General features: G+C 39.7%; 1 protein-coding gene across 1 annotated transcript in view; it reads left to right on the top strand.

The window, feature by feature from the left end:
• Positions 1 to 27,964, top strand: part of LOC126198519 (fibrillin-2-like) — a 732,236-nt gene that overhangs the window by 627,013 nt on the left and 77,259 nt on the right. The window contains exons 47-48 of the mRNA XM_049934905.1: positions 6,336 to 6,461; positions 23,769 to 24,008. Coding sequence (XP_049790862.1) covers positions 6,336 to 6,461; positions 23,769 to 24,008 — 366 coding nt within the window. The remainder of the gene's footprint in view (positions 1 to 6,335; positions 6,462 to 23,768; positions 24,009 to 27,964) is intronic.

The following is a 27,964-nucleotide window of genomic DNA, read 5'->3' as shown; positions in this document are numbered from 1 at the left end:
AAAAGCTAAATCGGCATGGCTGGATCCAGGTTTGAACTGTTGTCATCCCGAATGCCAGTCCAGTGTGCTAACCACTGTGCTACCTCACTCGGTTCTTAAAGTGTTGAAGCTGAATGCAGGAATTATTTCTTTGAAAAAGACACAGTTGATTTCTTTTGCCATCTTTGTTCACTTGACCCTTGTGTTTCATCTCTGATGGCTTTGTTGTTAGCAGTATGTTAAATCACATCCTTCTTTCCTTTGCTCATAGTTGTCAGTCTCAAATCTTTATTTGAACATGATAAAGCAATAAACAATAAATTTTCATGCAATCTAAACTTGTTCTTATTATATTTCTTCACTCACAGAAGGAACAGAATGTGTAAAAATCCTTATGTCATTCAAAATGGTAATTCCTTATTCCTGATCCTTTCACAGTGGCTTGTGAGGCTGCTTGCTTGCAGGCAGCTTCTAAATGAAAATTTTTGGTAACTTTGAACTTGTGCAGATAGCATTTTATTTTTCATCATGTCTGCTAGTAGTACTGTGAAACAGTATCCCATCTTTTAACAGGTGAATTTTTTGTTCCTCTTTTTTTTTTATTTATTTAATTTTATTAAACAGAATTGTACGATATTGCACAGTAAAATTCACATTGTTATCCAAATAATAAAACTTAGTATTTAACTGCTATTTACAAACAATGTAAGTGGATATAAAGGAATAAAATTAAGTTATATACATAACTCTAATTTAATATGAACGTAATAGAGGGAAACATTCCACATGGGAAAAATATATATAAAAACAAAGATGATATAACTTACCAAACGTCCCATTTTCCCCCTAAGGTAAGTCTTTCCGCTCCCGGGATTGGAATGACTCCTTACCCTCTCCCTTAAAACCCATATTCTTTCGTCTTTCCCTCTCCTTCCCTCTTTTCTGATGAAGCAACCGTGTTGCGAAAGCTTGAATTTTGTGTGTGTGTTTGTGTTTGTTAGTGTCTCTATTAACTCTAATTTAATTCTGACATATGAAAGTTGATTAGCCACTCGTTAACCATTTATATGATAAGTTTATCATTATCATCACCAGCCATTTGATATCAACTGTTCGTTAAAAAACTTCCCATTCATTGTGGTTTTCAGCTACATACGTTGATGTTACTCCTGCATGTTTTTATGATGTTGTCTCCTTATCTTTCATTATGTTATTGCCCTTGTCTTATTTATTGAACTTCAGAAAGAACTTATAGATCCATCTACATCTGGTCACTTTTTCATCTTGTTACCTTTCCCGCTCTCATTTCATTTTTGTTATAGTCATAAATAAGTTTACCACTCTAGTCCATCCCCTGTCTCATATCTTGGCTTTCATGCCTCTCCCGGTGATTTCCAACATACATTATCTCTGTCACTGACTAAGAAACCCTTAGTTTTTGAATAGTTTTTGTATTGAAATTCAGTGCCTCACCAACACGAGTCAAAACTAATAGCACACTATGATTCTAGACTTTCCTTTCCAGGCACATTGGAAGCTTAGTTCTGAAAAATCTTATTTAGTTGACTATTGTTAGTTCTACTCCACCTCATTTTTATTGTTTTGTTTATTTCTTTTAATGTCCATTTAGTTTTTGTCTTCACCTTCCATAAATACACTACTGGCCATTAAAATTGCTACACCAAGAAGAAATGCAGATGATAAACGGGTATTCATTGGACAAATATATTAGACTAGAACTGACGTGTGATTAAATTTTCACGCAATTTGGGTGCATAGATCCTGAGAAATCAGTACCCAGAACAACCACCTCTGGCCATAATAACGGCCTTGATACACCTCAGCATTGAGTCAAACAGAGCTTGGATGGTGTGTACAGGTACAGCTGCCCATGCAGCTTTAACACGTCACCACAGTTCATCAAGAGTAGTGACTGGCGTATTGTTACGAGCCAGTTGCTCGGCCACCATTGACCAGACGTTTTCAGTTGGTGAAAGGTCTGGAGAATGCGCTGGCCAGGGCAGCAGTCAAACATTTTCTGTATCCAGAAAGGCCCATACAGGACGTGCAACATGCGGTCGTGCATTATCCTGCTGAAATGTAGGGTTTCGCAGGGATTGAATGAAGGGTAGAGCCATGGGTCGTAACACATCTGAAATGTAACGTCTACTGTTCAAAGTGCCGTCAGTGTGAACAAGAGGTGGCCGAGACGTGTAACCAATGGCACTCCATACCATCACGCTGGGTGATATGTCAGTATGGCGATGACGAATACACGCTTCAAATGTGTGTTCACTGCAATGTCGCCAAACACGGATGCGACCATCATGATGCTGTAAACAGAACCTGGATTCATCCAAAAAAAATGACGTTTTGTCATTCATGCACCCAGGTTCATCGTTGAGTACACCATCACAGGCGCTCCTGTCTGTGATGCATGGTCAATGGTAACCGCTGCCATGCTCTCCCAGCTGATAGTCCATGCTGCTGCAAACGTCGTCGAACTGTTCATGCAGATGGTTGTTGTCCTGCAAATGTCCCCATCTGTTGACTCAGGGATCGAGACATGGCTGCACGATCCATTACAGCCATGCGGATAAGATGCCTGTCATCTTGACTGCTAGTAATACGAAGCCACTGGGATGCAGCACGGTGTTCCGTATTACCCTCCTGAACCCATAGATTCCATATTCTGCTAACAGTCATTGGATCTCTACCAACGTGAGTAGCAATGTCGCGATACGATAAACCACAATCGCGATAGGCTACAATCCGACCTTTATCAAAGTCGGAAACGTGATGGTACGCATTTCTCCTCCTTACACGAGACATCACAACAATGTTTCACCAGGCAACACCGGTCAACTGCTGTTTGTGTATGAGAAATCGGTTGGAAACTTTCCCCATGTCAGCACGTTATAGATGTCGCCACCGGTGCCAACCGTGTGTGAATGCTCTGTCATTTGCATATCACAGCATCTTCTTCCTGTCAGTTAAATTTCACGTCTGTAGCCCGTCATCTTCGTGGTGTAGCAACTTTAATGGGCAGTAGTGTTTAAAAAGTATGACTTAATAGTCAATTTGTGTTATAATCTTTTTGATGTGTTGGCTACTTGTGATTTTAATATTACTACAGTTGATTTTTGGGCCTTCTTTCGAACTTGCTTTATTAAGTTCTTCCATTAATTTTTGAAGAGTGTCTGCTCTAGAGCAAACAGCACACTGACATCAGCAGAATGAATGTGATTTAGGTATGTTCAGTCAACTCATTTCCCTTTTTTTCAAATTTAAGGGTGTGGAAACTTACTTTGGGAGTGATGAGATTAGTTTATGTGATAATGGAATCTTTAAGGAGTGTTAAAATTAAAAGGTATGAAATGTGGTAATAGCCAAACCAGTTGAAATTTGCCTATGCCCTTTGGGATAACATAGTGAGACAGCTAGGGACACAAATGTAGCGTCACCACATCCCCCTAAAAAATTTGAAGCTGTGTCCTCAGCAGACAAGGTGGCACTCACTGTCCTTTTCAATTTCTGAGGTCCGATACTCATCAAATTCCTCAAGAAAGGAAAAACCATTAACAATGACATGTAGTGTGAGACACACCATAGCCGACAAAATACCATAAAGAGCAAGCAGCCAGTGCTTTCCACAGAGGAAGTGATTCTGCTCCACGAAAGCGTGTGTCCACACATCTCCAAGATCACATGAAGTGTAATAGCCAGGTCCAAGTGGAAGCAGCATGAGCATCTGCTCTATTGCCTTGTGACTTCCATGTGTTTGGCTCATTAAAAAAACATATCAAAGAGAAGCACTTCAACTTGGATGACAAGTTGAAGGACTCAGTGGAGGACTGGCTCCTTTCGGAGCCACAGTAATTCTGGGAACAGGGTATCCTTCAGCTTGTGAAACAATAGGCCTCTTATGATTACTTTTGAATAAAAACTTCAATTATCCCACAGTGTTGTTCATACCTTTTCTTTTGAACACTCCTCATACTTGTTTAACTCCAGTGTCAATCTGTGTAACTGTATACTCACACTAATGTTAGAAGATATTCTATGTAAATTTTTCACACCTGCTGTTTGTTTTTAACACTCGTTTCTCCTAGAATACAGACAGTCCACATTATTATGCTACTTGTTGCCTGTTCATGCACATATTGCCCAATGTGACTTTTCTATCATCCGTTGTTGTGTCACAGATGAGGAGTATTGTTTCAAATTGTATCATGTCCACCAGTGGACAAAATTGAGTTTGATACATTTTTGTATTATTTCTGAAGTGCTCTTTCATGCTGTGAAATCAGACTGAAATAAATTGTATTCACTAATAGTGTAAATAGCAGCTGAAAACTAGCTGTTGTTTGAAATCATATTCAGTTCTCTGTAGTGTGTATTTCAAGTCATTTTGTCTAACATTAACACTACATGAAGCTGATTAGTTGCTTTGCTCAGTTTGTTATACTGACAACGAGCACTCAGCACTGCTATGTGGTCAATAATGACAGTTATCTTTTACTAATGACAGTTATCTTTACTTGTAAGTTGTGTGTAAGGGAACAGTTTCTTCATTTATGGAGGAAGAAATTGCTGTAGACGATAATTCAAGAGGAAGTCAAAAGAGAGATAAGAAAATCAAATATGCACATCAAGTTAAAGCACCAATACAGCACATAAAGAAAAGAAGACTGAGTGTGAATAATTTGCTATGTAAACAGTTTAAGGATTGTTGGAGGATCAAATGAGATTTAGATTTCTGTGCTAACATCATCAATTCAGTTGCTGTAGAAACTGGCAACGAGGAAGAAGTCAGTATGTCAGCTTGTGGTTGCTTGGAAGGAAGAGGAAGATTGAACCAAATCTGAAGAGAAACCAGTAGGCTGGCCATTATAAGCATTCTATAAATCAAAATGTTGAACCAGAAGATTTAGGTTTTGGATTAACAATGTTATTTAATAACATCATACAGAAGCATTTATGTAATACAGTATCTTATCTATATAAATAAATATCTACATAAATGATTTAGGAGACAATCTGAGTAGCCGTCTTAGGTTATTGGCAGCTGATGCTGTCATTTATCATCTAGTAAAGTCATCATAAGATCAAAACAAATTGCAAAATGATTTAGAAAAGATATCTGCATGATGTGAAAATTAGCAATTGACCCTAAATAATGAAAGTGTGAGGTCATCCACACGAGTGCTAGAAGGAATCCATTACACATTGGTTACATGATAAATCAGTCAAGTCTAAAGACCATATATTCAACTAAATACCTAGAAATTACAATTACGAACAACTTAAATTGGAAAGAACGCTTGTCCATTCTCTTTTGGAGTACCACTGCATGGTCTGGGATCCTTATCAGGTAGGATTAAGGGAATATATCAAGAAAGGTCAAAGAAGAGCAGCATGTTTTGGATTATCACAAAATAGGGGAGAGAGTGTCATGGGCATGATACAGGATTTGGGGTGGACATCATTAAAACAAAGGTGTTTTTCATTGTGGTGGAATCTCCTCATGAAATATCAATTGCCGACTTTCTCCCCCGAATGCGAAAATATTTGGTTGATGCCTTTCTATATAGTCACAAACAATCATCATAATAAAATAAGTGAAATCAAAGCTCGCACGGAAAGATGTAGGTGTTCATTTTTTTCACACACTGTGTGAGATTGGAACAATAGAGAATCATTGTTAAGGTTGTTCCATCAACCCTCTGCCAGACACTTAAGTGTGATTTGCGGAGCATCCATGTAGATGTTAATGTAGATCATTAAAGAATTATAGTAGAAAGGTACTGTGAATTGTATAGCAAAACTGTTAATGTGAATGTGTTTATTGTGTAGTAACATGGCTTTGAATAATAAAGTGTTAGTTTGATATAAATCCTATTTAAGTCAAATGGCAGCAAGAAGGACGTTATGAACGCCATAGAACATTTATTGTGAAAAAATTAATTTTGTATTTAAGGATAATTAGTTATGTATTTACTTTAAAATCATTTTTATTTGTATATTTTACAAATTATTGGATCAAAGCGTATTAAGTTCAGTACATTTTCCTTTAATTTTAATGATGTGAGTAGAAACGTATTTCACTACTTCATATTTCTAGAAGTAAGCCTCCAACACAAGAACTACATACTTTACAACTTGTAAAAAATTCCCATGTTAGAGTTAATCAGTATTTAGCTTCTCCTGTAAAATTTTGTTTATTGGACTTAATGTGGTTTGAAACAGTGCTCCTCAGATGTACTATGCCAATAAAAACTGTCAATCAATAATTTCAATTTGTTCTTTGACAAAAACAGCAAAATCTAGATAAAAGTTCTTCCTTATCTTTACAGATATTGACGAGTGTCAAACAATTCCGGACTTGTGTCGTAATGGACGCTGCATAAACACACTTGGTTCTTATCGCTGCATTTGCAATAAGGGATATAAAGCAGATGGCAGTGGAACAAGATGCAGAGGTAATTTACAAACTGTATTTGTTTTCATGAGGGATAAATTGCTTTTAGTTTAGCCTAATATCTTTTCTCCAAAACATGTTTAAAAGTTTTTCTAAATCAGTTAAATTTTTCATAGTTAATTCTGGATTAAAATTGTTGTGTTGAGAGTAAGTGTGAATAACACATGAAATGTAACAATAAGAGGAATGAGAGTAACGTACAATCTACAGGCTTTGTCATTCATCACATATCTTATGACAGAGCACACTGCCACCCTTGTCTTCCCTGATGATGTGTAACTCTTCCTAGGTTGCCTGAAGTGTTTCTCTACCAACCTTATTTTATAATTTGTACGGTAGTACCTGTGGTTTCCCCAAAGAAAACCAGTACCTTTTTCATTATAAAACTGTTTATTATATTACTCAAAGCGCTGCTGCTCACTGTCTTATGCCAGGTACCACAGTTATATTAATTTTAATGACCATTATGAAAAGGATAGATTGCTACTCACCATATAGTGGTGCCGCTGAGTCACAGACAGGCACAACAAAACAATTACTGAATGAGTAAGCTTTTGGCGTGGAGACTTTCTTATGAATTAGACAACAATTACACACACATTCACACAAACAAAGGTCATTTAAACATGATCACTGTTTCTGGAGCCAGTCTAATTCTGGTCTAATTTAGGTTTCATCAAAATCGTTAATTGACAATTGAGAATGCTACCTTATAAGTGCCAATGGAGGTGTAAATGCAGTAGTATTTATATTTTTATTATAGCTATTTAATGCATTGTCACGTTTTCTATATATTTAAAAGTAGCTTCTTTGCTCGAAGGCCCATGTTTACTTGACTTTTTTGTTTCGAATGATCATTTCTGTCATGTCCCTGAGTATTGAGCATTCCTCCTAGAACACCTTATATAGGAGGGTAGGTTGTAAGTAATAGGCTGAAGGTGTTGGTCTACAAGAACAGAGATTCTCTCAGTGGGGGGCACAGTAATAGGTCACAATGGGGTGTCATGGGTTGTTGTATTTAGGGACAAGGAATCATGTAGAAGGTAGGAGAGCAGGGAGCGGTAGGGATGACGAGAGAGACGGACTTCAGGGAGAGGTTCTGGGAAGGGCCCAAGGATTTGAGGAGAGACTGTAGTTCCTACTGAGTTTCTGAAATGGGGTCATTGTAGCAGAGTTTGTAAGTGGAAAAATCTGACAGGTGGCAGAGTCCTTCCACCAGGTAATCCTTGTGGTTTGAAACCTCAGTGGTGGAGCCTTTGGTAGCAGGCAGGATTAATTTTTAAGTGGTGGATTGCAGTTCTTTCTACAGATGTAATATTAGCTCTCATGTTGAGGGATTTGGGGAATGATGGTGAGGCAAGATTCGAGGTTAAGAAATTCTTGAAAGTTATCAGGGGATGATTAGGGGGTTGTGAGAGTGGATCACAGTTGGATGGTGGAGTGAACTGAGTCAGGCAGGGTTAAGCACTGGTTATGGGTTGAGTGTGATCAGTAGGAATGGTGGTGTTTCCACTGTAGCGACCAGGAGAAGAAGAGAAGGTATTTAACAAGTTAAGCATGATTGAATTTGGGAGTAGAGCAAAAGGTAAGGCTTTGGGAAAGGACTGATACCTCTGTGGACTAACATATTCATGGGCCATCAAGAGGAAGCCTTCCTAATCACCCAGAACCCAAAACACTTCACCTGGTTCAGATTCATTGATGGCATCTTTGTTATCTGGATTGAGCATGAGGACACCTTGTCCACATTCCTCCAGAACCTCAACAGCTTCTCTGACATTTACTTCTCCTGGCCTTCCTCAACCCACAAGCCACTTTCCTCCATACTGACGTCCACCTCAGAGATGCCTACATCAATACCTCCGTCCATATCAAACCTACCAACCACCAGCAGTACCTCTACTTCAACAGCTGCCACCCATTCCATACCAAAAAATTCCTTCCTTACAACCTAGCCACCCCGGGCTGTCAGATCCTTAGTGATGAGCAGTCTCTCTCGAAATATACAAAGTGTTTCACTGAGGTCTTCACAGATTGAAATTACCCTCCCAACGTCATACAGAAGCAGATCTCCCCAGTCACCTTCCAGTATCCCATCATCTGGCCTCAGAGGAGCATTCCTCTCATGATTCAGTACCATCCAGGACTGGAGCAACTGAATCGCATTCTCTGCCAAGGTGTAGACTACCTCTAGTCATGCCCCGAAAAGAGAAATGTCCCAATCACTACCTTCCCACACCTCCAGCGGTGATATTCTGCCACCCACTGATTGTACAGAGTATCCTCGTCCATACCTACTCTACTTCAGCTCTCAACCCCTTGCTTCATGGCTCCTATCCATGTAATAAACATAGATGCAAGATGTTCCCCTATATTCTCCCACCACCACCTACTCAAGTCCAGCTAAAAGCATCACATATCGCATAAAATGTGGGGCTACCTATGAAAGTAGTCATGTGATCTACAAGTTAAGCTGCAACCACTGTGCTGCATTCTATGTGGTCATGACTGCCAACAAGCTGGTCATGACTACCAATAAGCTATCTGTCCACATGAATGGCCACAGACAAACAGTGGCCAAGAAACAGCCAGACCCAGCAGTTGCTGAGAATACAGCACAACACAACATTCTTCTCTTGAGTGATTGCTTCTGTCAGTCGAGGCGGAAGTACAGAGGCAACCACAACTAGGTGCAACCGCAACAGAGGGGTATCTGTTGAAAGGCCAGACAAACTTGTGGTTCCTGAAGAGGGGCAGCAGCCTTTTCAGTAGTTGCAGGGGCAACACTGGATGATTGACTGATCTGGCCTTGCAACACTAACCAAAATGGCCTTGTTGTGCTGGTACTGTGAACGGCAGAAAGTAAGGGGAAACTACAGCCATAATTTTTCCCGAGGGCATGCAGCTTTACTGTATGGTTAAATGATGATGGCGTCCTCTTGGGTAAAATATTCCGGAGGTAAAACATTCCCCTATTCGGATCTCTGGCGGGGACTACTCAAGAGGACGTCGTTATCAAGAGAAAGAAAACTGGCGTTCTACGGATCGGAGCGTGGAAAGTAGGATCCCTTAATCAGGCAGGTAGGTTAGCGAATTTAATGGATGGATTAAAGTTAGATATAGTGGGAATTTGTGAAGTTCGGTGGCAGGAGGAACTAATGGTCAGGTGAATACAGGGTTATAAATACATAATCAAATAGGGGTAATGCAGGAGTAGGTTTAATAATGAATAAAAAAAATAGGAGTGCGGGGAAGCTACTACCAACAGCATAGTGAACGCATTATTGTGGCCAAGATAGACACGAAGCCCATGCCTACTACAGTAGTAAAGTTTATATGCCACCTAGCTCTGCAGATGATGAAGAAATTGATGAAATGTATGATGAGATAAAAGAAATTATTCAGGTAGTGAAGGGAGACAAAAATTTAATAGTCATGGGTGACTGGAATTCAAGAGTAGGAAAAGGGAGAGAAGGAAATATAGTGGGTGAATATGGATTGGGGTTAAGAAATGAAAGAGGAAGGCACCTGGTAGAATTTTGAACATAGCATAACTTAATCGTAGCTAACACTTGGTTCAAGAATCATGAAACAAGGTTTTATACATGGAAGAATCCTGGGGATATTACTAGGTTGTTGTTGTTGTTGTGGTCTTCAGTCCTGAGACTGGTTTGATGCAGCTCTCCATGCTACTCTACCCTGTGCAAGCTTCTTCATCTCCCAGTACCTACTGCAACCTACATCCTTGTGAATCTGCTTAGTGTATTCATCTCTTGGTCTCCCTCTATGATTTTTACCCTCCACGCTGCCCTCCAATTCTAAATTTGTGATCCCTTGATGCCTCAAAACATGTCCTACCAACCGATCCCTTCTTTTATTCAAGTTGTGCCACAAACTTCTCTTCTCCCCAATCCTATTCAATACCTCCTCATTAGTTACGTGATCTACCCACCTTATCTTCAGCATTCTTCTGTAGCACCACATTTTGAAAGCTTCTATTCTCTTCTTGTCCAAACTGGTTATCGTCCATGTTTCACTTCCATAAATGGCTACACTCCATACAAATACTTTCAGAAACGACTTGCTGACACTTAAATCTATACTCGATGTTAACAAATTTCTCTTCTTCAGAAACGATTTCCTTGCCATTGCCAGTCTACGTTTTATATCCTGTCTACTTCGACCATCATCAGTTATTTTACTCCCTAAATAGCAAAACTCCTTTACTACTTTAAGTGTCTCATTTCCTAATCTAATCCCCTCAGCATCACCCGATTTAATTTGACTACATTCCATTATCCTCGTCTTGCTTTTGTTGATGTTCATCTTATATCCTCCTTTCAAGACACTGTCCATTCCGTCCAACTGCTCTTCCAAGTCCTTTGCTGTCTCTGACAGAATTACAATGTCATCGGCGAACCTCAAAGTTTTTACTTCTTCTCCATGAATTTTAATACCTATTCCGAATTTTTCTTTTGTTTCATTTACTGCTTGCTCAATATAAAGATTGAATAACATCGGGGAGAGGCTACAGCCCTGTCTCACTCTCTTCCCAAAAACTGCTTCCCTTCAAGCCCCTCGACCCTTATAACTGCCATCTGGTTCTGTACAAATTGTAAATAGCCTTTCGCTCCCTGTATTTCACCCCTGCCACCTTTAGAATTTGAAAGAGAATATTCCAGTCAACATTGTCAAAAGCTTTCTCTAAGTCTACAAATGCTAGAAACGTAGGTTTGTCTTTCCTTAATCTTTCTTCTAAGATAAGTCGTAAGGTTAGTATTGCCTCACGTGTTCCAACATTTCTATGGAATCCAAACTGATCTTCCCCGAGGTCCGCTTCTACCAGTTTTTCCATTCGTCTGTAAAGAATCCGCGTTAGTATTTTGCAGCTGTGACTTATTAAACTGATAGTTTGGTAATTTTCACATGTCAACACCTGCTTTCTTTGGGATTGGAATTATTATATTCTTCTTGAAGTCTGTGGGTATTTCGCCTGTCTCATACATCTTGCTCACCAGATGGTAGAGTTTTGTCATGACTGGCTCACCTAAGGCCATCAGTAGTTCTAATGGAATGTTGTCTACTCCCGGGGCCTTGTTTCGACTCAGGTCTTTCAGTGCTCTGTTAAACTCTTCACGCAGTATCTTATCTCCCATTTCATCTTCATCTACATCCTCTTCCATTTCCATAATATTGTCCTCAAGTACATCACCCTTGTGTAAACCCTCTATATACTCCTTCCACCTTTCTGCCTTCCCTTATTTGCTTAGAACTGGGTTGCCATCTGTGCTCTTGATATTCATACAAGTGGTTCTCTTCTCTCCAAAGGTCTCTTTAATTTTCCTGTAGGCTGTATCTATCTTACCCCTAGTGAGACAAGCCTCTACATCCTTACATTTGTCCTCTAGCCATGCCTGTTTAGCCATTTTGCACTTCCTGTCGATCTCATTTTTGAGACGTTTGTATTCCTTTTTGCCTGCTTCATTTACTGCATTTTTATATTTTCTCCTTTCATCAATTAAATTCAATATTTCTTCTGTTACCCAAGGATTTCTATTAGCCCTCGTCTTTTTACCTACTTGATCCTATTCTGCCTTCACTACTTCATCCCTCAGAGCTACCCATTCTTCTTCTACTGTATTTCTTTCCCCCATTCCTGTCAATTGTTCCCTTATGCTCTCCCTGAAACTCTCTACAACCTCTGGTTCTTTCAGTTCATCCAGGTCCCATCTCCTTATTTCCCACCTTTTTGCAGTTTCTTCAGTTTCAATCTGCAGGTATGTATCAGATAGATTATATAATGGTAAGACAAAGATTTAGGAACCAGGTTTTAAATTATAAGACATTTCCAGGGGCAGATGTGGACTCTGACCACAATCTGTTGGTTATGAACTGTAGATTAAAACTGAAGAAACTGCGAAAAGGTGGGAATTTAAGTAGATGGGACCTGGATAAACTGACTAAACCAGCGGTTGTACAGAGTTTCAGGGAGAGCATAAGGGAACAATTGACAGGAATGGGGGAAAGAAATACAGTAGAAGAAAAATGGGTAGCTCTGAGGGATGAAGTAGCGAAGGCAGCAGAGGATCAAGTAGGTAAAAAGACGAGGGCTAGTAGAAATCCTTGGGTAACAGAAGAAATATTGAATTTAATTGATGAAAGGAGAAAATATAAAAACGCAGTAAATGAAGCAGGCAAAAGGGAATACAAACAACTCAAAAATGAGATCGACAGGAAGTGCAATGGGCTAAGCAGGGATGGCTAGAGGACAAATGTAAGGATGTAGAGGCTTATGTCACTAGGGGTAAGATAGATATTGCCTACATAAAAATTAAAGAGACCTTTGGAGAAAAGAGAACCACTTGTATGAATATCAAGAGCTCAGATGGAAACCCAGTTCTAAGCAAAGAAGTGAAAGCAGAAAGGTGGAAGGAGTGTAGAGAGGGTCTATACAAGGGCGATGTACTTGAGGACAATATTATGGAAATGGAAGAGAATGTAGATGAAGATGAAATGGGAGATATGATACTGCGTGAAGAGTTTGACAGAGCACTGAAAGACCTGAGCCGAAACAAGGCCCCGGGAGTAGACAACATTCCATTGGAACTACTGGCGGCCTTGGGAGAGCCACTCCTGAAAAAACTCCAGCATCTGGTGAGCAAGATGTATGAGACAGGCGAAATACCCTGACTTCAAGAAGAATATAATAATTCCAATTCCAAAGAAAGCAGGTGCTGACTGATGTGAAAATTACCAAACTATCAGTTTAATAAGTCACATCTGCAAAATACTAACGCGAATTCTTTACAGACGAATGGAAAAACTGGTAGAAGCCAATCTCGGGGAAGATCAGTTTGGATTCCGTAGAAATGTTGGAACACGTGAGGCAATACAGACCTTACGACTTATCTTAAAAGAAAGATTAAGGAAAGGCAAACATACGTTTCTAGCATTTGTAGACCGAGAGAGAGCTTTGGACAATGCTGACTGGAATATTCTCTTTCAAATTCTAAAGGTGGCAGGGGTAAAATACAGGGAGCAAAAGGCTATTTACAGAATGAGATTTTCACTGTGCAGCGGAGTGTGAGCTGTTATGAAACTTCCTGGCAGATTAAAACTGTTTGCCCGACTGAGACTCGAACTCGGGACCTTTGCCTTTCGTGGGCAAGTGCTCTATCACCTGAGCTACCAAAGCAAGACTCACGCCTGGTCCTCACAGCTTTACTTCTGCCAGTATCTCATCTCCTACCTTCCAAACTTTACAGAAGCTCTCCTGCGAACCTTGCACATCTAGCACTCCTGAAAGAAAGGATACTGCGGAGACATGGCTTAGCCACGGCCTGGGGGATGTTTCCAGAATGAGATTTTCACTCTGCAGCGGAGTGTGCGCTGATATGAAACTTCCTGGCCCTTCCTTGCCCGCGAAAGGCAAAGGTCCCGAGTTCGAGTCTCGGTCGGACACACAGTTTTAATCTGCCAGGAAGTTTCAGGCTATTTACAATTTGTACAGTAACCAGATGGCAGTTATAAGAGACGAGGGGCTTGAAAGGGAAGCCGTGGTTGGTAAGGGAGTGAGACAGGGTTGTAGCCTCTCCCCGATGTTATTCAATCTGTATATTGAGCAAGCAGTAAAGGAAACAAAAGAAAAATTCGGAATAGGTATTAAAATCCATGGAGAAGAAATAAAAACTTTCAGGTTCGCTGATGACATTGTAATTCTATCAGAGACAGCAAAGGACTTGGAAGAGCACTTGAACGGAATGGATAGTGTCTTGAAAGGAGGATATAAGATGAACATCAACAAAAGCAAAACAAGGATAATGGAATGTATTCAAATTAAGTTGGGTGATGCTGCGGGAATTAGATTAGGAAATGAGGCACTTAAAGTAGTAAAGGAGTTTTGATACTTGGGGAGTAAAATAACTGATGATGGTCGAAGTAGAGAGGATATAAAATGTAGACTGGCAATGGCAAGGAAAGCGTTTCTGAAGAAGAGAAATTTGTTAACATCGAGTATAGATTTAAGTGTCAGGAAGTCGTTTCTGAAAGTATTTGTATGGAGTGTAGCCATGTATGGAAGTGAAACATGGACGATAAATAGTTTAGACAAGAAGAGAATAGAAGCTTTCGAAATGTGGTGCTACAGAAGAATGCTGAAGATTAGATGGGTAGATCACGTAACTAATGAGGAGGTATTGAATAGAATTGGGGAGAAGAGAAGTTTGTGGCACAACTTGACTAGAAGAAGGGATCGGTTGGTAGGACATGTTTTGAGGCATCAAGGGATCACAAATTTAGAATTGGAGGGCAGCGTGGAGGGTAAAAATCGTAGAGGGAGACCAAGAGATGAATACACTAAGCAGATTCAGAAGGATGTAGGTTGCAGTAAGTGCTGGGAGATGAAGAAGCTTGCACAGGATAGGGTAGCATGGAGAGCTGCATCAAACCAGTCTCAGGACTGAAGACAACAACAACAACAACAACAACAATGCGCTGTTAAGTGAATTATACCTGTGGATTCAGATGCATAGCTTTCTAAGATGGTTATGTTTACTTTCTCTTTTGTTATGTTTATAGTAACTCTTGTATGTGCTGAGTTTATGTAGTTACAGTTATCTATAGTAAGTCAGCATAATGTAAATAATTAAACCTATAACTTAATGCATCTACACTGATATCTCCAACAAACAACATACGTTTTTTATACTCTGATATCTTCTCCAGCAAGTTCTCCAGCTAATTAAAAAATTCTTAAATGCTGCTTCCAAATGACCTATACAGAGCTGCTATAATCAGACTGTTGTTCTCAAGATTGATATTTACTGCTGCAACTTCAAGTACCAGTTTGGTACTCATATCATCAATCCAATCAATTTTTTGGACATGCTGTATCATTTCTGCTATAAGTGCCTGCCCCACCACCTGTATGTGTTGTTCTACAGAATAAGTTAATGAGTTTGTAGTTATTTTGCCTCTATTGATACTCTTCATCTTTCTTGCAACCCACTTCACGTGCTACGAAAAATGTGGTTTACTTCATTCAGGTGTATGTCCAAGTGCTCTGCTTTATTTGTTGTATGCTGCATATTCTGGTAAGTTAATTTATCTATATTTCCTAGAGTAATGCAACCACCTGTTTGGGGGGTGAGCTTTGTTCTAAAAAAGCATCTCATTGTTATATTGAAAATTAATCTGTAGTAATGCTGTACCCTAAACTTGCTCAGCCAGGAAATAAGTAGGTGTGAGTTAGGAGGAATGCTCTGTAGTAGCATAATTAGATGGCGAGTAAAGTTAGAAAATTCAAAAAGATGAAACTCAAACTGTTCAGAGCTCTGGCAAAAATTAAGTTAAACAATGGATCTAGGAGTCGTAGAGCGATTTCGAATTACATTAAATTAAAATCTGTTTGAAATCTGATATGAGTTCCATAGTTCATAAGACAGCTGAGAAAATGATACTAAATAATGGAAGGAGTAAAGATAGTAACCCACCAAATACATGAGGCACTGAGTCATGATACGCGCTTATTAGAACCTCGGCTTAGGATATGCTTAAGGTGTTCTACTCTGAGATGATATTGGATTTTTCCATAAAATTTCGGATGTGCAGCCACATAAATTCAGCTTCTTCTTCTAATATTGGATTGATTTGGGGAGAGGGGGGAGGAGGGGTGGCAGGGTAGGTTTCTACCTGTCTGTGAAAGTCATAGTGAGACCATCAGCACAACAGGCAAGGGGTTGCTTATCACTACAGGTGTTCTATCCATGTGTGACTAGACTATGTGGGAGAGACTTCTTAGTGTGGAAGTGATGGCAGCTATCAAAATTCATGTGCTGTTGATATTTAGTGAGGATGATGGGGACAGATGTTTTTAAGGTGCCATTGGAGTGGTACATGACGAAAGTCCAAAAAGATGGAACATAGAGCTGAGGAGAACAAGGTGAAGTGGATGAGAGGAGGAGTTTAGGCTATAGAAGGGTGATGATGGAAAATCTTGGCCCCGGGTCCCCATCATCGATGATGAACCTCAATCAGACAAGGGATTTGGTATTTTTTTATGGCTAAGAAAGTTTTCTCTAGATGGTTCATAAACGGGTTGTCATAGGAGGATGCCGATAGCCTCGCCACAGATTTGTTTGTATATCTGCCTCTCAAATAAGAAGTAATTATGCATAAGGATGTATTCTGTCAAACAATGGAAAGTTCATCCTTGCTCCCAACATGTTGCCTCAACTCATATACCCACAGTACAACCAGATGCAAGAACTGTCGCATACGTCCTCCCACTACCACTTACTCCAGTATTGCCACTGGCACCTCATACCCCATGCAAGGCAGTGCCACCTGTGAAAGCAGCCATCATCCACAAACTAAGTTGCAACCATTTTGCCACTTTCTTTGTGGGCATGACAACTAACAAGCTGTGTGTCTGTGTGGAGGCCACCGCCCTACTGTGACCGAGAGACAGCTGCCAATGCAATTGCTGAACATGCCACCCAACATGATGTGCTTCAATTTAATGACTGATTTGTGGCCTGTGCCACCAACACCAGCTTTTTTGAATTGCAGTGGGAAACGGTCCTTACAACATACCCTTTGTTCTTGTTCCCCCCCCCCCTCCCCCCTTCACTAGCACCTGTCCTCCACCTGCTTATATCCTTCCATGGCCCCAGTCCAGTAATACACATGCCTTCTATCCCGTCAGTATATCTACATAGTCTTTTCCTCTTCTCTGGTTCCTTGTCTTCCTCGCACTCCTCCCCCCACCCCACCCCCCAAACTCCCCACCACCACCACCACCCCCCATCTCCCCAGCACAATAGCCTCCCAATGCTACAGTTGGCAGTCATATCCTGTCCCAAAAACATCTGTGGACGCTTGCATAGGCAACACTAGCATCTTCCCCACCCTTACCCTGCCCCTGCTATACCTCCCCTTGCCCATCCCATACTTCTTCCTTGCCCCCACTACTCATCTCAGCTAGATTGCTGCACACATGAGAGACAGTCATGGTCAGGCCTTAGCACATGGAGCAAGTGGCCATGTGTGTGAGTCGCTGTTGTAGTAGTAGTAGTAGTAGTAGTGGTGGTGGTGGTGGTGGTGGTGGTAGTGGTGGTGTCAGTGTGTGTGAAATTTTCTACTTCTGGAGAAGGGCTTTGGCCAAAAGATGAAATATTTTTAGCATTCCTTTTCATTGTGCTTGTCTGCGACTGAATGCCTCTTCTATATAGTGAGTGGCAACATTGTTTGTCAACATAATATAATTTTATATGTAAAAAGCTTGCTCACCAAACAGCAGCAGGAGAAAACAAAAACACATATTTAAGGTTAAAAAAATGTGTAAGCTTTCAAAACCAGTGGCTCTTTCTTCTGTCAGAAGTATTGAAGAAGAAGGAAGAGGGTTGAAGGAAAAGGACTAGCGAGGTTTAGAGAATGGGGAGAGTTCAGAAAAGTCATCCAGCAACATGGATCGGGGAGACCTATCCAACAGTATGAGAAGGAAAGACTGATTGTTGGCGACTGTTCCAGTCAAGATTTAAAAACCTGTGAGTTTAGTGGTGGAAGATAGGGTGATAAGCAAGACAGAGGTTACTGACAAACCATTGTGCAAGAGTTAATAAGAAGGAAAACCAAGCACATTATATGTGCTAGAGGTTCGGGGGAGGGGGGGGGGGTCAGAAAACAAAAGACGCAGAAAACTAAAAGCTGGTGAAGAAAGGAGTTGTTACTGTGAAGAAATTATGAGACCAAAGAAATTAAAAAGAAATAATAATGTATATTAAGGCCAGGTGGATGGTGAGAACCAAGGAAATGATGTAAGGCCAGTTCCCACGTGCACAGTTCTGAGAAACTGGTATCTAGGGCAAAAACCCAGGTGGAACCTGTGATGAAACAGGCATAACTATCATGTTGCAGGGTGCTAAACACACCATGTGGAAGTCCGAACAGTATTTACAGAACAGTTGTTACATGACACAGTTCATTTAACAATGTCTCTCCCTTAGATTCTATATGTCTGGCCAGATACAGGAGTATTGGTGGTGGGTAATTAGGACAAATAAAGTCTTGTGGCATAGGTGCTCACACGGAAGTCATAGCCTTGTCAAAGTAGCTGGTTAATACATTTGTGACTGGGGTAATGAGGACTAACAAGAGGTGTACTCATAAGTTGTTTTTGGGAGGGATCATCAGTACGAGGATGGAAGTGATGGCCTAGGAAATCTGCTTTTGATCTAGGTTTGTAAGGCTGAAGTGAGGGTCGTGGTGTATTGCTGTAATGAGTCTGCACCTGAACAAATAGGTCTGCCTTGAATGCAGCCTGTCTGTTGCTGTACATCACCTCAGCGAGCACCCACCTGATTCCAAACCTGGTGATGGTCTTCATGCTCACCTCAATCAACTTTATACTTACCAACAATTACTTTACCTTTGAGGGGCAGACATACAAACAGATCAAGGGCATGTCCATGGGAACCAAGATGTCTCCTTCCTGTGTCAACCTTGTCATGTGTTGCCTGAAGGGGACTTTTCCTGGGCTCTGTAAGTATTCAGCTCCTGGTTTGCTTTAGATACATTGGTAACATCTTTAGCTTATGGACTCATGGTGAGACTGACCTGTCACAGTTTTTGGAATCTCGTAATACATTCTCCTAATTAAATTTCATAAGGGGCTGTTCCGAATCCCTTAGCACATTCCATGATTATCTCATTCTCATTGAGGGTCGGCTACACACTTCTGTTTGCATTGCAGCCACTAACAAACAACAGTACATACAATTTGACAGTTTCCATCCTTCCCATGTCAAACGTTCCCTCCAATACAGTGTTGACATCCGATGCAAATGTATTCATTCATATGCAGACTGTTTAAGCAATGGACTACCATTCTCACCTCAACCTTCACCAGATGTAATTACCCCACTAGCATACTTCAAAAGCAGATTTCCCAGTCCAACACATCCAGCCCTCCTACTGCTGATCCCTCCAAAAAAGAAAAACAGGTTAGGAGTACACCTCTTGTCACTCAGTATTTCTCTGGTTTTGAGTGTATTAAGCAGCTACTTTGACAAGGTTATGGCTTCCTAAAATCATGCCATGAAATGAGGTCCATTCTGTCTGACATTTTGCCCACTACACCTAGAGTAGCTTTTTGTTGCTCCCTTTCTCCCAATCTCCATAACATGCTGGTCATATCTTATGCTCCTTCTTCCATACCCTATAGCTCCTACCTCTGTGACCATCCCCACTGTAAGGCTTAAGGTTTGACTTCCCCTTTGCACCCTCATACCACAACCTATGCCATCTCCATAACTGGCAAAACATATACAATCAAAGGAGAAGCCACCTGTGAAATGTCACATGACATACCAGCTGGTATGTAAGCCTTCTGTATAGGTACAATTACCACCAAGTTATCATTTGGGATGAGTGGGCATAGATAGCAACACACAATATCCTGTTGCAGAGCACACTCCATATTGTGACATCCTTGGTTCTCTCCACTCGTGTCCATAATTTACTTTGATTATTTTCTTTAATTTCTTCTGTCTCAGCATTTCTTCTCAATAGCTATTCCTTTCTTCACTTGTTTTTAATTTTTCATATCTTTTACTTTCTGTCTTGTCTATTCCTCCCCCACACCTCTACCACATATGATGTGCTTAGCTTTCTGCTCTTATTAACTCTTCCATGATGTTTTATCAGTAATTTCTGCCTTTCTTATAATCCTATCTTCCACCTTGAAATATTGTATCCCGGCTAAGACACAAGTTGAAAATATGGTCACTATTTTTTTTATTTACTTAAATTTGCCATATTTTGTGACAGTACCTTTTCCGTTAGACGTTTGCAAGGCGATATTAGTCTTGGCTTCAGTTGTCTAAGTATGATTCCACAATGCATCTTTGTTGGCTGCAGAAAAGACGTGGTTCAACGTGTTTGCCTCATTTTGGTGTTTCAAATACCTTTTCTTCAAATGTAGTTTCTTTTTTTTATGGTTAATACAAAAAAAAAATAGTAACATAATTCAAAATTATTTATGACAGCGACCTTCACATTGTTCTTCCGTCAACACGCACCAAGAGTTAGCTGCCTACTGACTATAGTCAAAGACGACTCCAACATCAAAGACAATTTACACAATACACAAGCTTCCACTTGTAATCAGTCTCTTTGTTATTCTTCGATACATTTACTAATAGTAACCAATATGCTTTCACTCTCAAAAACATAAGTAAATTAACATATAATAAGGCAAATTACAATAAATTCTGACAAAAAGTATAAAAAAAAACATTTACAATTTGGTATCGACAAATACAGTAAAAAAAATAACATCTCCCAGATCCATTACAACCTTTAAGCTCCCAAGTTTTAAAAATCTCATCTTATGCAATCCCCAGCAATCAGTCTTTCCTTCTCATCCTATCCGGTAAATCTCCCCTGACCTGGGGTTCTGGATGACTTTTCTGAACTATCCCCATTTCCGATTCCTCCCCAGTCCTTTTCCTCCATTCCTCTTACATCTGCTTCAATCCTTTTGTCAGAAGAAAGAAGCCACTCACTGGCCATGAAATCTTGCACATTTCTTTAACCTCTATATGCGTGGAGTGTAGATTTTTCTTATTGATCTAATTATGAGGGCTACCCAGAAAGTAACACACACTTTGAAATAAAAAGTTAACAGTATGAAAAACCGAATGTTATTGTATATGTTTTAAAGGTATACTCTTACCAGTTTGTCAGTCACTGCGGTCCTCATTGTGAAAATTGGTACAGCCATTTTTAAAATCAATTCACCATTGCCTCACTTGGCTTTCACTCATTATTCCTTTTCTGTATATATTGGCAAAGCTCATGATCAATTTCAAATGGTTTGCAGTTTTTTTGCCAACAAAAACCTAATCACAGATGCACCTCAAAAGTAGTGGGATTTTCTGTTGCAGAGCACATTTTAACATGCCACAGAAAGCAAAGTAGCAGGGACACAGACGACACAGTACCTCTGCTGGATGCATACTGAGTGTAGGAACATTATGGCATGAAGAAAGTGGCTGTAGACTCATCCACTGCTGCGACAGACCAGAACATCTATTAATTTCTGGATAGCCCTTGTATATTATATTTTCAGAAATTGATTGTATCATTGATATGGTGTATTTTGTCAGGTGTGTAAAGAATGAGATGGTGACTATGAAGTTGGTAGGACATTGTAAGATAGTGTTGTTTTGCTTGCAACAAGATCATGGGTGTGGAGGATGTGGGTGTATAGGGAGCTTGCATCAACAGTGATAAGTAGAGATCCTGGTGGTAATGGGTTGGGACCACTTGAGAGGCAGTGAAGGCTGTAGTGGAAGACCAAAGTGAAGGATATGGTTAAGTTATTCCAGTCCAGATTGACATTTGATGTTGAGGGGTTGCCCATTTGCAGCTGGTTCCTGGGGGTGGTCGGGTGAAGAATATGATTAAGTTGTCTATCAACAACTCAGTGCTTCAACTGTTTGGTGTGTTGTTACCTTTATGCTTTGCTTTATTTATTTTCCACCATGGATGTGACTTTACTAAAATGTAGCTATTCTTAAAGATTAAGCAATTACATAACAAGAAGGGCTTGCTTAACAGGCAGTTGTATCACTCATATACAGTTAGCAAACAAAAAGCTAAATTTCATTTCAAAGAAAGTTTGGTGCAGCTTTAACAATGATATTACTAGAGAGCATACTGGATTTTTAACAGATTTTAAGACAGAGCTTAATAAATCATTAGAAATTCCAGAAGGCATTCGATACAGTTCTTCAGTATTGTTAAGGGAGCAAAATATGAGTTTACTGACCACTGTATGAGATTTGTGACTAGATTCTGGATTTCCCTTGCAGATAGAATTCTACATATTTTGACAGGACAAAATTGACCGATGTAAAGTTAATTTTGGAAGTATTCCAAGGGACTGTTACTTGGTTGTTGATGATGATGAAGTCCCATACTCCATGACGGAGCATAGGGGAATGATGCGGGAGACCCGCACCGCCATACTAGGCAAGGTCCTAGTGGAGGTGGTGTGCCATTGCCTTCCTCCAGCCGTAATGGTGATGAATGATGATGATGAAGACGACACAACAACACCCAGTCATCTCGAGGCAGGAAAAATCCCTGACCCCGCTGGGAATCGAACCCGGGACCCCGTGCTCGGGAAGCGAGAATGCTACCGCGAGACCACATGTTACTGTTTGCAATATATGTAAATGATCTAGTGGATAACACTGGAAGCTCCATAAAGGTGTTCATAGACAATGTTGCTGTCTGTAAGATGGATGCTACGCCAGAAAATTTTAGCAAAATGCAGGAAGATCAAACATGGTGAAGGTAGTTGCCTCTGAACATAAATAAATATAACATGTTGTGCATAAGTGGGCAAAGAGATCCACTTCTGTTATATTAATCTTTTGGCAATAAACCATTAGAAATAGTAACAGCTGTAAGAAACCAAGGAGTAATCATCCAAGTGATGCAAAATGGAATGATCACATAAAACTAATTGTAGGAAAAGCAGATGCCAGGATGAGATTAATTGGAAGACTCTTAAGGAAATATAATTCATCAATGAATGAAGTGGCTTAGAAAACATTTATAGGATTGATTCTTGAGTATTGATCATCATTACCTTACTAGGTTGTATTAATAGAAGAGGTATAGAAGACAAAGAGCAGCAAGTTTTGCTATGACATCATTTAATAAGCTCTAGAGCATGAATAAGATAGAATGTAACAGAATATAATATTTTTATTTGCCTTTCACTGTTCTTCATACTTCATAAAAGTTTAATACAATAATCAATTACATGTACAGAAAATAACCAGTTCATTTAAGAAGTAAAATATTATCTTTATCACTCAGGAAAAACATACATTATAATGAGTAATTTCTAGGAATTCTTCAATTGAATAGAAATCGCTGTATTTTAGCCAAATGTTCTTACATTTATTTAGCAGTACTGTACGAGCTGAGTAGGGTAGCTTATGGAAAAATCTTATACTCAAATTTTTATAGTTATTATGGACTATAGCAATTCTTAAGGAAGGCAAATCCAATAAGGCACTATTTCTGGTGTAGTGCTTTAGAACGTGAGTGGCAGACACTACAAGAGAGGCATTCTGTATCATGTGGAGTCACATATAGTTTTTTTTTTTTTTTTTTTTTTTTTTTTTTAATGAAATTTCAATATAATTGTTCCATTTTTGTAATAAAATGTTATATTTTTTGTTCATAAAAACCATTTAATCCTAAATGTTGGTTACTGTTTCTCTTTCAGACGTCAATGAATGTGAGCAGACACCATCTCCATGCAAATTCACTTGTCAGAACACGGATGGCAGCTTTGTGTGCTCGTGCCCAGCGGGATATGTCCTGAACCCTGATCGTGTCAGCTGTCGTGATGTTGATGAGTGTGCAACAGGCAAACATACCTGCAGTCATGAGTGTGTGAATATTCCAGGCAGCTATAAATGCGCTTGCCCCAAGGGTTACAACCAAGTTGGTGATCAGTGCACTGGTAGGTAATGCAAGTTCCACATAGTGAGTAAGATAATAACTTCTGTGGCTTATTAAAAAGCTTTTGTTATTTATATGCATACAATTTTAGTTCATCCTTGTATCTAATTCAGTGTGTCATAACGCATCATTCTGAAATAACTCATCAAAAAGGTCTATATTTATTTGATGTGGCAGTGGTGCCAGTCCCCAGTAGCTTTATCGCAGTTTCAAGAGAAGACCAAGCGTAGCTGACAAATGAAAGATGAATGAAGTGAAAATAAGTGTAGAAAGTAAAGTTTTGTCAACCAATCTGAATGAAAACACTAAGAGGTTTTGGTCTTACATAAAATCAGTAAGTGGTTCAAACTCCTCTGTTTATTCACTCAGTGACCACACTGGCACTGAAATGGAAGATAACAGAGAGAAGACCAAAGTACTAAATTCGCTTTTTCAAAATTGTTTCACTGCATAATATTGTTATATGGTCCTTCCTTTCAATCATCATACGAATGCCGAAATGGTAAATATTGAATAACTGATTGTAGAATAGAAAAGCATCTACCATCACTTAGTAGCGGAAAAGCATCAGGACCAGATACCTATAAGAATCTACGAAGATTATGTTAAAGAACTTGCTCTTCTTCTAAAGTGCGCGTCATATATCTTGGCGGCCGAGTTTAGGTTCGTTCTGCGCAACCGACGTCAGAAAACACAGTCAGCCAATGAACAGAGAACGACGTTGCCAGATCTCGACTGCAGTGCAGAGCACGGACGAGTCTCTTCAGATTTAGAAACGTTCAGTCATAAATACAGTAATAGAACAAAAGCAATGTCTTGATAGCAGACTTTCTTTTATAGAAAGTTTGGAAAAAGCATTCTTTATACCAATTGCTTCATATTCTATTAATTAATTAAACCAAACAAGCAATAAGACTCCTAATTCAGGCGATAGCAAGGAAAGGTGTTTGTTTGAATCTCACGAACTGCTTTTTTGCAATAAAGAACAGCGGTAATTGTTTATTTCCTATTGTACTTCGACGAAGCGTGAGTAATTCATAGTCATACCAACAGTGTTTATAAGTAGTTGCGTGAGGTGTTAGAGTCCTTATGGAGTGACACTGTTCGATGAGCCGATGTAGCGGAACGGTTAAGGTGTTGGGCTGCCTAGTGATAGGTTACAAGTTCAAACCTTGTGCTGTGCTTAATATTTTTTCTTTATTTAAAAACAATATTGGTGTGCCTTACTTCGTGATTTTTATTCGTTTGAATGAAATTTCTAGTGCTTTGCCTCTTCATTAACTTTTTCGCTGCTGGAGACACGTGCTCCCCGCATTCCGCGCTGTGCGCGATTTTGTCATCACTGCACTTCTCACCTGTGCAGACACATGGTGTTCCCACTGCTTTGACACACTTATCATTCGATTTCACAAAAACTATTTGGCCAAAAAATTTGATTTTTACACGTCTTCTTGACTGATACCTTCCCCCCATAAATGACTTAATTTTGTTTTGATGTGTAGCATTAAATGTAGTAAACCATTGCACGAAATTTTGAAGAGTTTGCAGAGGTAAAAGTCCATAGCGTATACTTTCCGTATGGTCGATTTTAGTTGCCACAATGTTGAGAATGAAATGTGGACAAGATACCTAAATTTCATATAATATTTACGGTATAACAATATCTCATTTAATTTAAGTACCACATAGGTGTCGTATGTAATATTGAGAAATATTCCGTCTTTCGTGACTGTAATAAAAGTTTTATTTACACAGGGCGCGTTTGGCTTTATTTTAAAGTGAAAGGTGAAAAGGTATGGCACATACACAATGGTATTCATGTTCTATTTCTTGTTTTTGTTCCACAGTCGCAGTTTTACCAATGGTGTTGAAATATATCCCTCTTCTGCAACTGTAATAAGCGACTTATTTAGACCAGATGCGTTTCTCTCTTTTGAAGCATGATAAGAGGACTGTATTTTGTGTCCTCCATTGCCAAGTCACCTTTCGTAGTTTTGTGCTGCGGTAGCACAATATTCAATGTTTGTGTTGGCTCATCAGTGTTTTAGCAAATAAATGCTGTTTGTGTGTGCCACACACAAAATTATATTTGACATAGCTCTGAGCACTTCACTGACAGACGGTATATTCAAGTCCTAATGTTTTTATAAGTCCACAGTTTTGTTTAATGTATTTTGTCTACTTCCTTTTGATTGATTGAAGTGCTTTAAAATAAAGCCAAACGTGTCCAGTGTAAGTAAAACTTTTGTTACAGTCGCGAAAGGTGGAATATTTCTGAATATTACATACGACACTTATGTGGTACTTAAATTAAATGAAATATATAGGTATCTGGTCCACATTTCATTCTCAACATTGTGGCAACTAAAATCGACCATCCGGAAAGTATACTCTATGGACTTTACCTCTGCAAACTCTTCAAAATTTCGTGCAATGGTTTACTATATTTAATGCTGCATAATAACTGCGTTGAACATCGAAACAAAATCAAGTCATTTATGGGGGGAAGGTATCAGTCAAGAAGATAGGTAAAAATCTAATTTTTGAGCCAAATAGTTTTTGTGGAATCGAATGATAAAAGAGTGTCAAAGCAGTCGGAACACAATGTGTCTGCACAGGCGAGCAGTGCAGTGACAAAATCGCCCACAGCGCGGAATGCAGGGAGCACGTCTTTGTAGCAGCGAAAGGGTTAATGCGGCCGTGGTGGCTTTACTTCATGAACTGCGCGTTCCCCCCTAAACGTAAGCTTGCGAACTATGCTGTACTATGGCGCTGCTTCTCTTGGCGCGTGCGTCGTGTGCAACTGGCAACGCAGCAATCTCCCGCGTCTAGGCGGGCATGCGCGAGCCGCCAAGATAAAAGAATTGAACTATAGCAACAGTTTATTGTAGATCATTGGAGCAACAGAGGGTACCTAGTGACTGGAAAAAAGTGCAGATCATTCCTGTTTTCAAGAAGGGTTGTAGGACAATGCACATAACTATAGGCCCATATCATTGGCATCAGTCTGTTGTAAAATTATGGAAATATTTTATGCTAAAGATTTATGACGTCTTGGAGAATTAAAATATCCTCTATAAAAATCAAAGTGGCCTCCACAAACAGAGATCTTGCAAAACTCGGATCGCTCTGCTCCTCCATGAGGTCCACAGTGCTGTAGACAACAGCGTCCAGGTTGATGCTGTGTTTGCTGACTTCAGGAAGGCATCTGACACCGTCCTGCACTGCCATTTAGTGAAAAAAATACAACGTTATCGAGTATCAGACCAAATTTGTGACTGGATTCAGGACTTTCTTGCAGATAGAACTCAACGCATTGCTCTCAATGGAACAAAATCAACAGGTGTAAAGGTAATTTCCAGAGTACCCCAAGGAGTGTGTTAGGACCATTACTGTTTACAGTGAATGTAAACGGTCTAGTAAAAAGCATCAGCAGCTCTTTTCAGACTGTTTGCAGATGATTCAGTTGTCTATAAGAAAGTAGCAATGCCAGAAGACAGTATCGAGTTGCAGAATGACTTGCCAAGGATAGGCAAATGTGCAGGATCTGGCAGCTGACTCTGACCATAAGTAAATGTAATATATTGCGCATGGAAAGAAAAGAAAATCCAGTACCGTACAACTATGCTATTGATGACAAATTGCCAGAAACAGTGTCTACCATAAAATATCTAGGAATAACTATCCAGAGTGACCTTAAGTGGAATGACTACATAAAATAAATAATAGGAAAAGCAGATGCCAGATTGAGATTCATACAAAGAATCTTAAAGAAATATAACTCACCCACAAAAGAAGTGGCTTCCAATGTTTGACTGATTCTTGAGTACTGTTAATAATATGGGATCCTTACCAATTAGGACTGATAGAAGAGATAGAGAAGATCAAACAAAGAGTCACATTTTGTCACAGGACCATTTAGTCAGCATGAGAGTGTTACAGAGATGCTCAACAAAC

This window comes from Schistocerca nitens, chromosome 8, assembly GCF_023898315.1.
Source record: "Schistocerca nitens isolate TAMUIC-IGC-003100 chromosome 8, iqSchNite1.1, whole genome shotgun sequence".
Classification (NCBI taxonomy): Eukaryota; Metazoa; Arthropoda; class Insecta; order Orthoptera; family Acrididae; genus Schistocerca; species Schistocerca nitens.
This window is presented reverse-complemented; position numbering and strand designations above follow the sequence as displayed.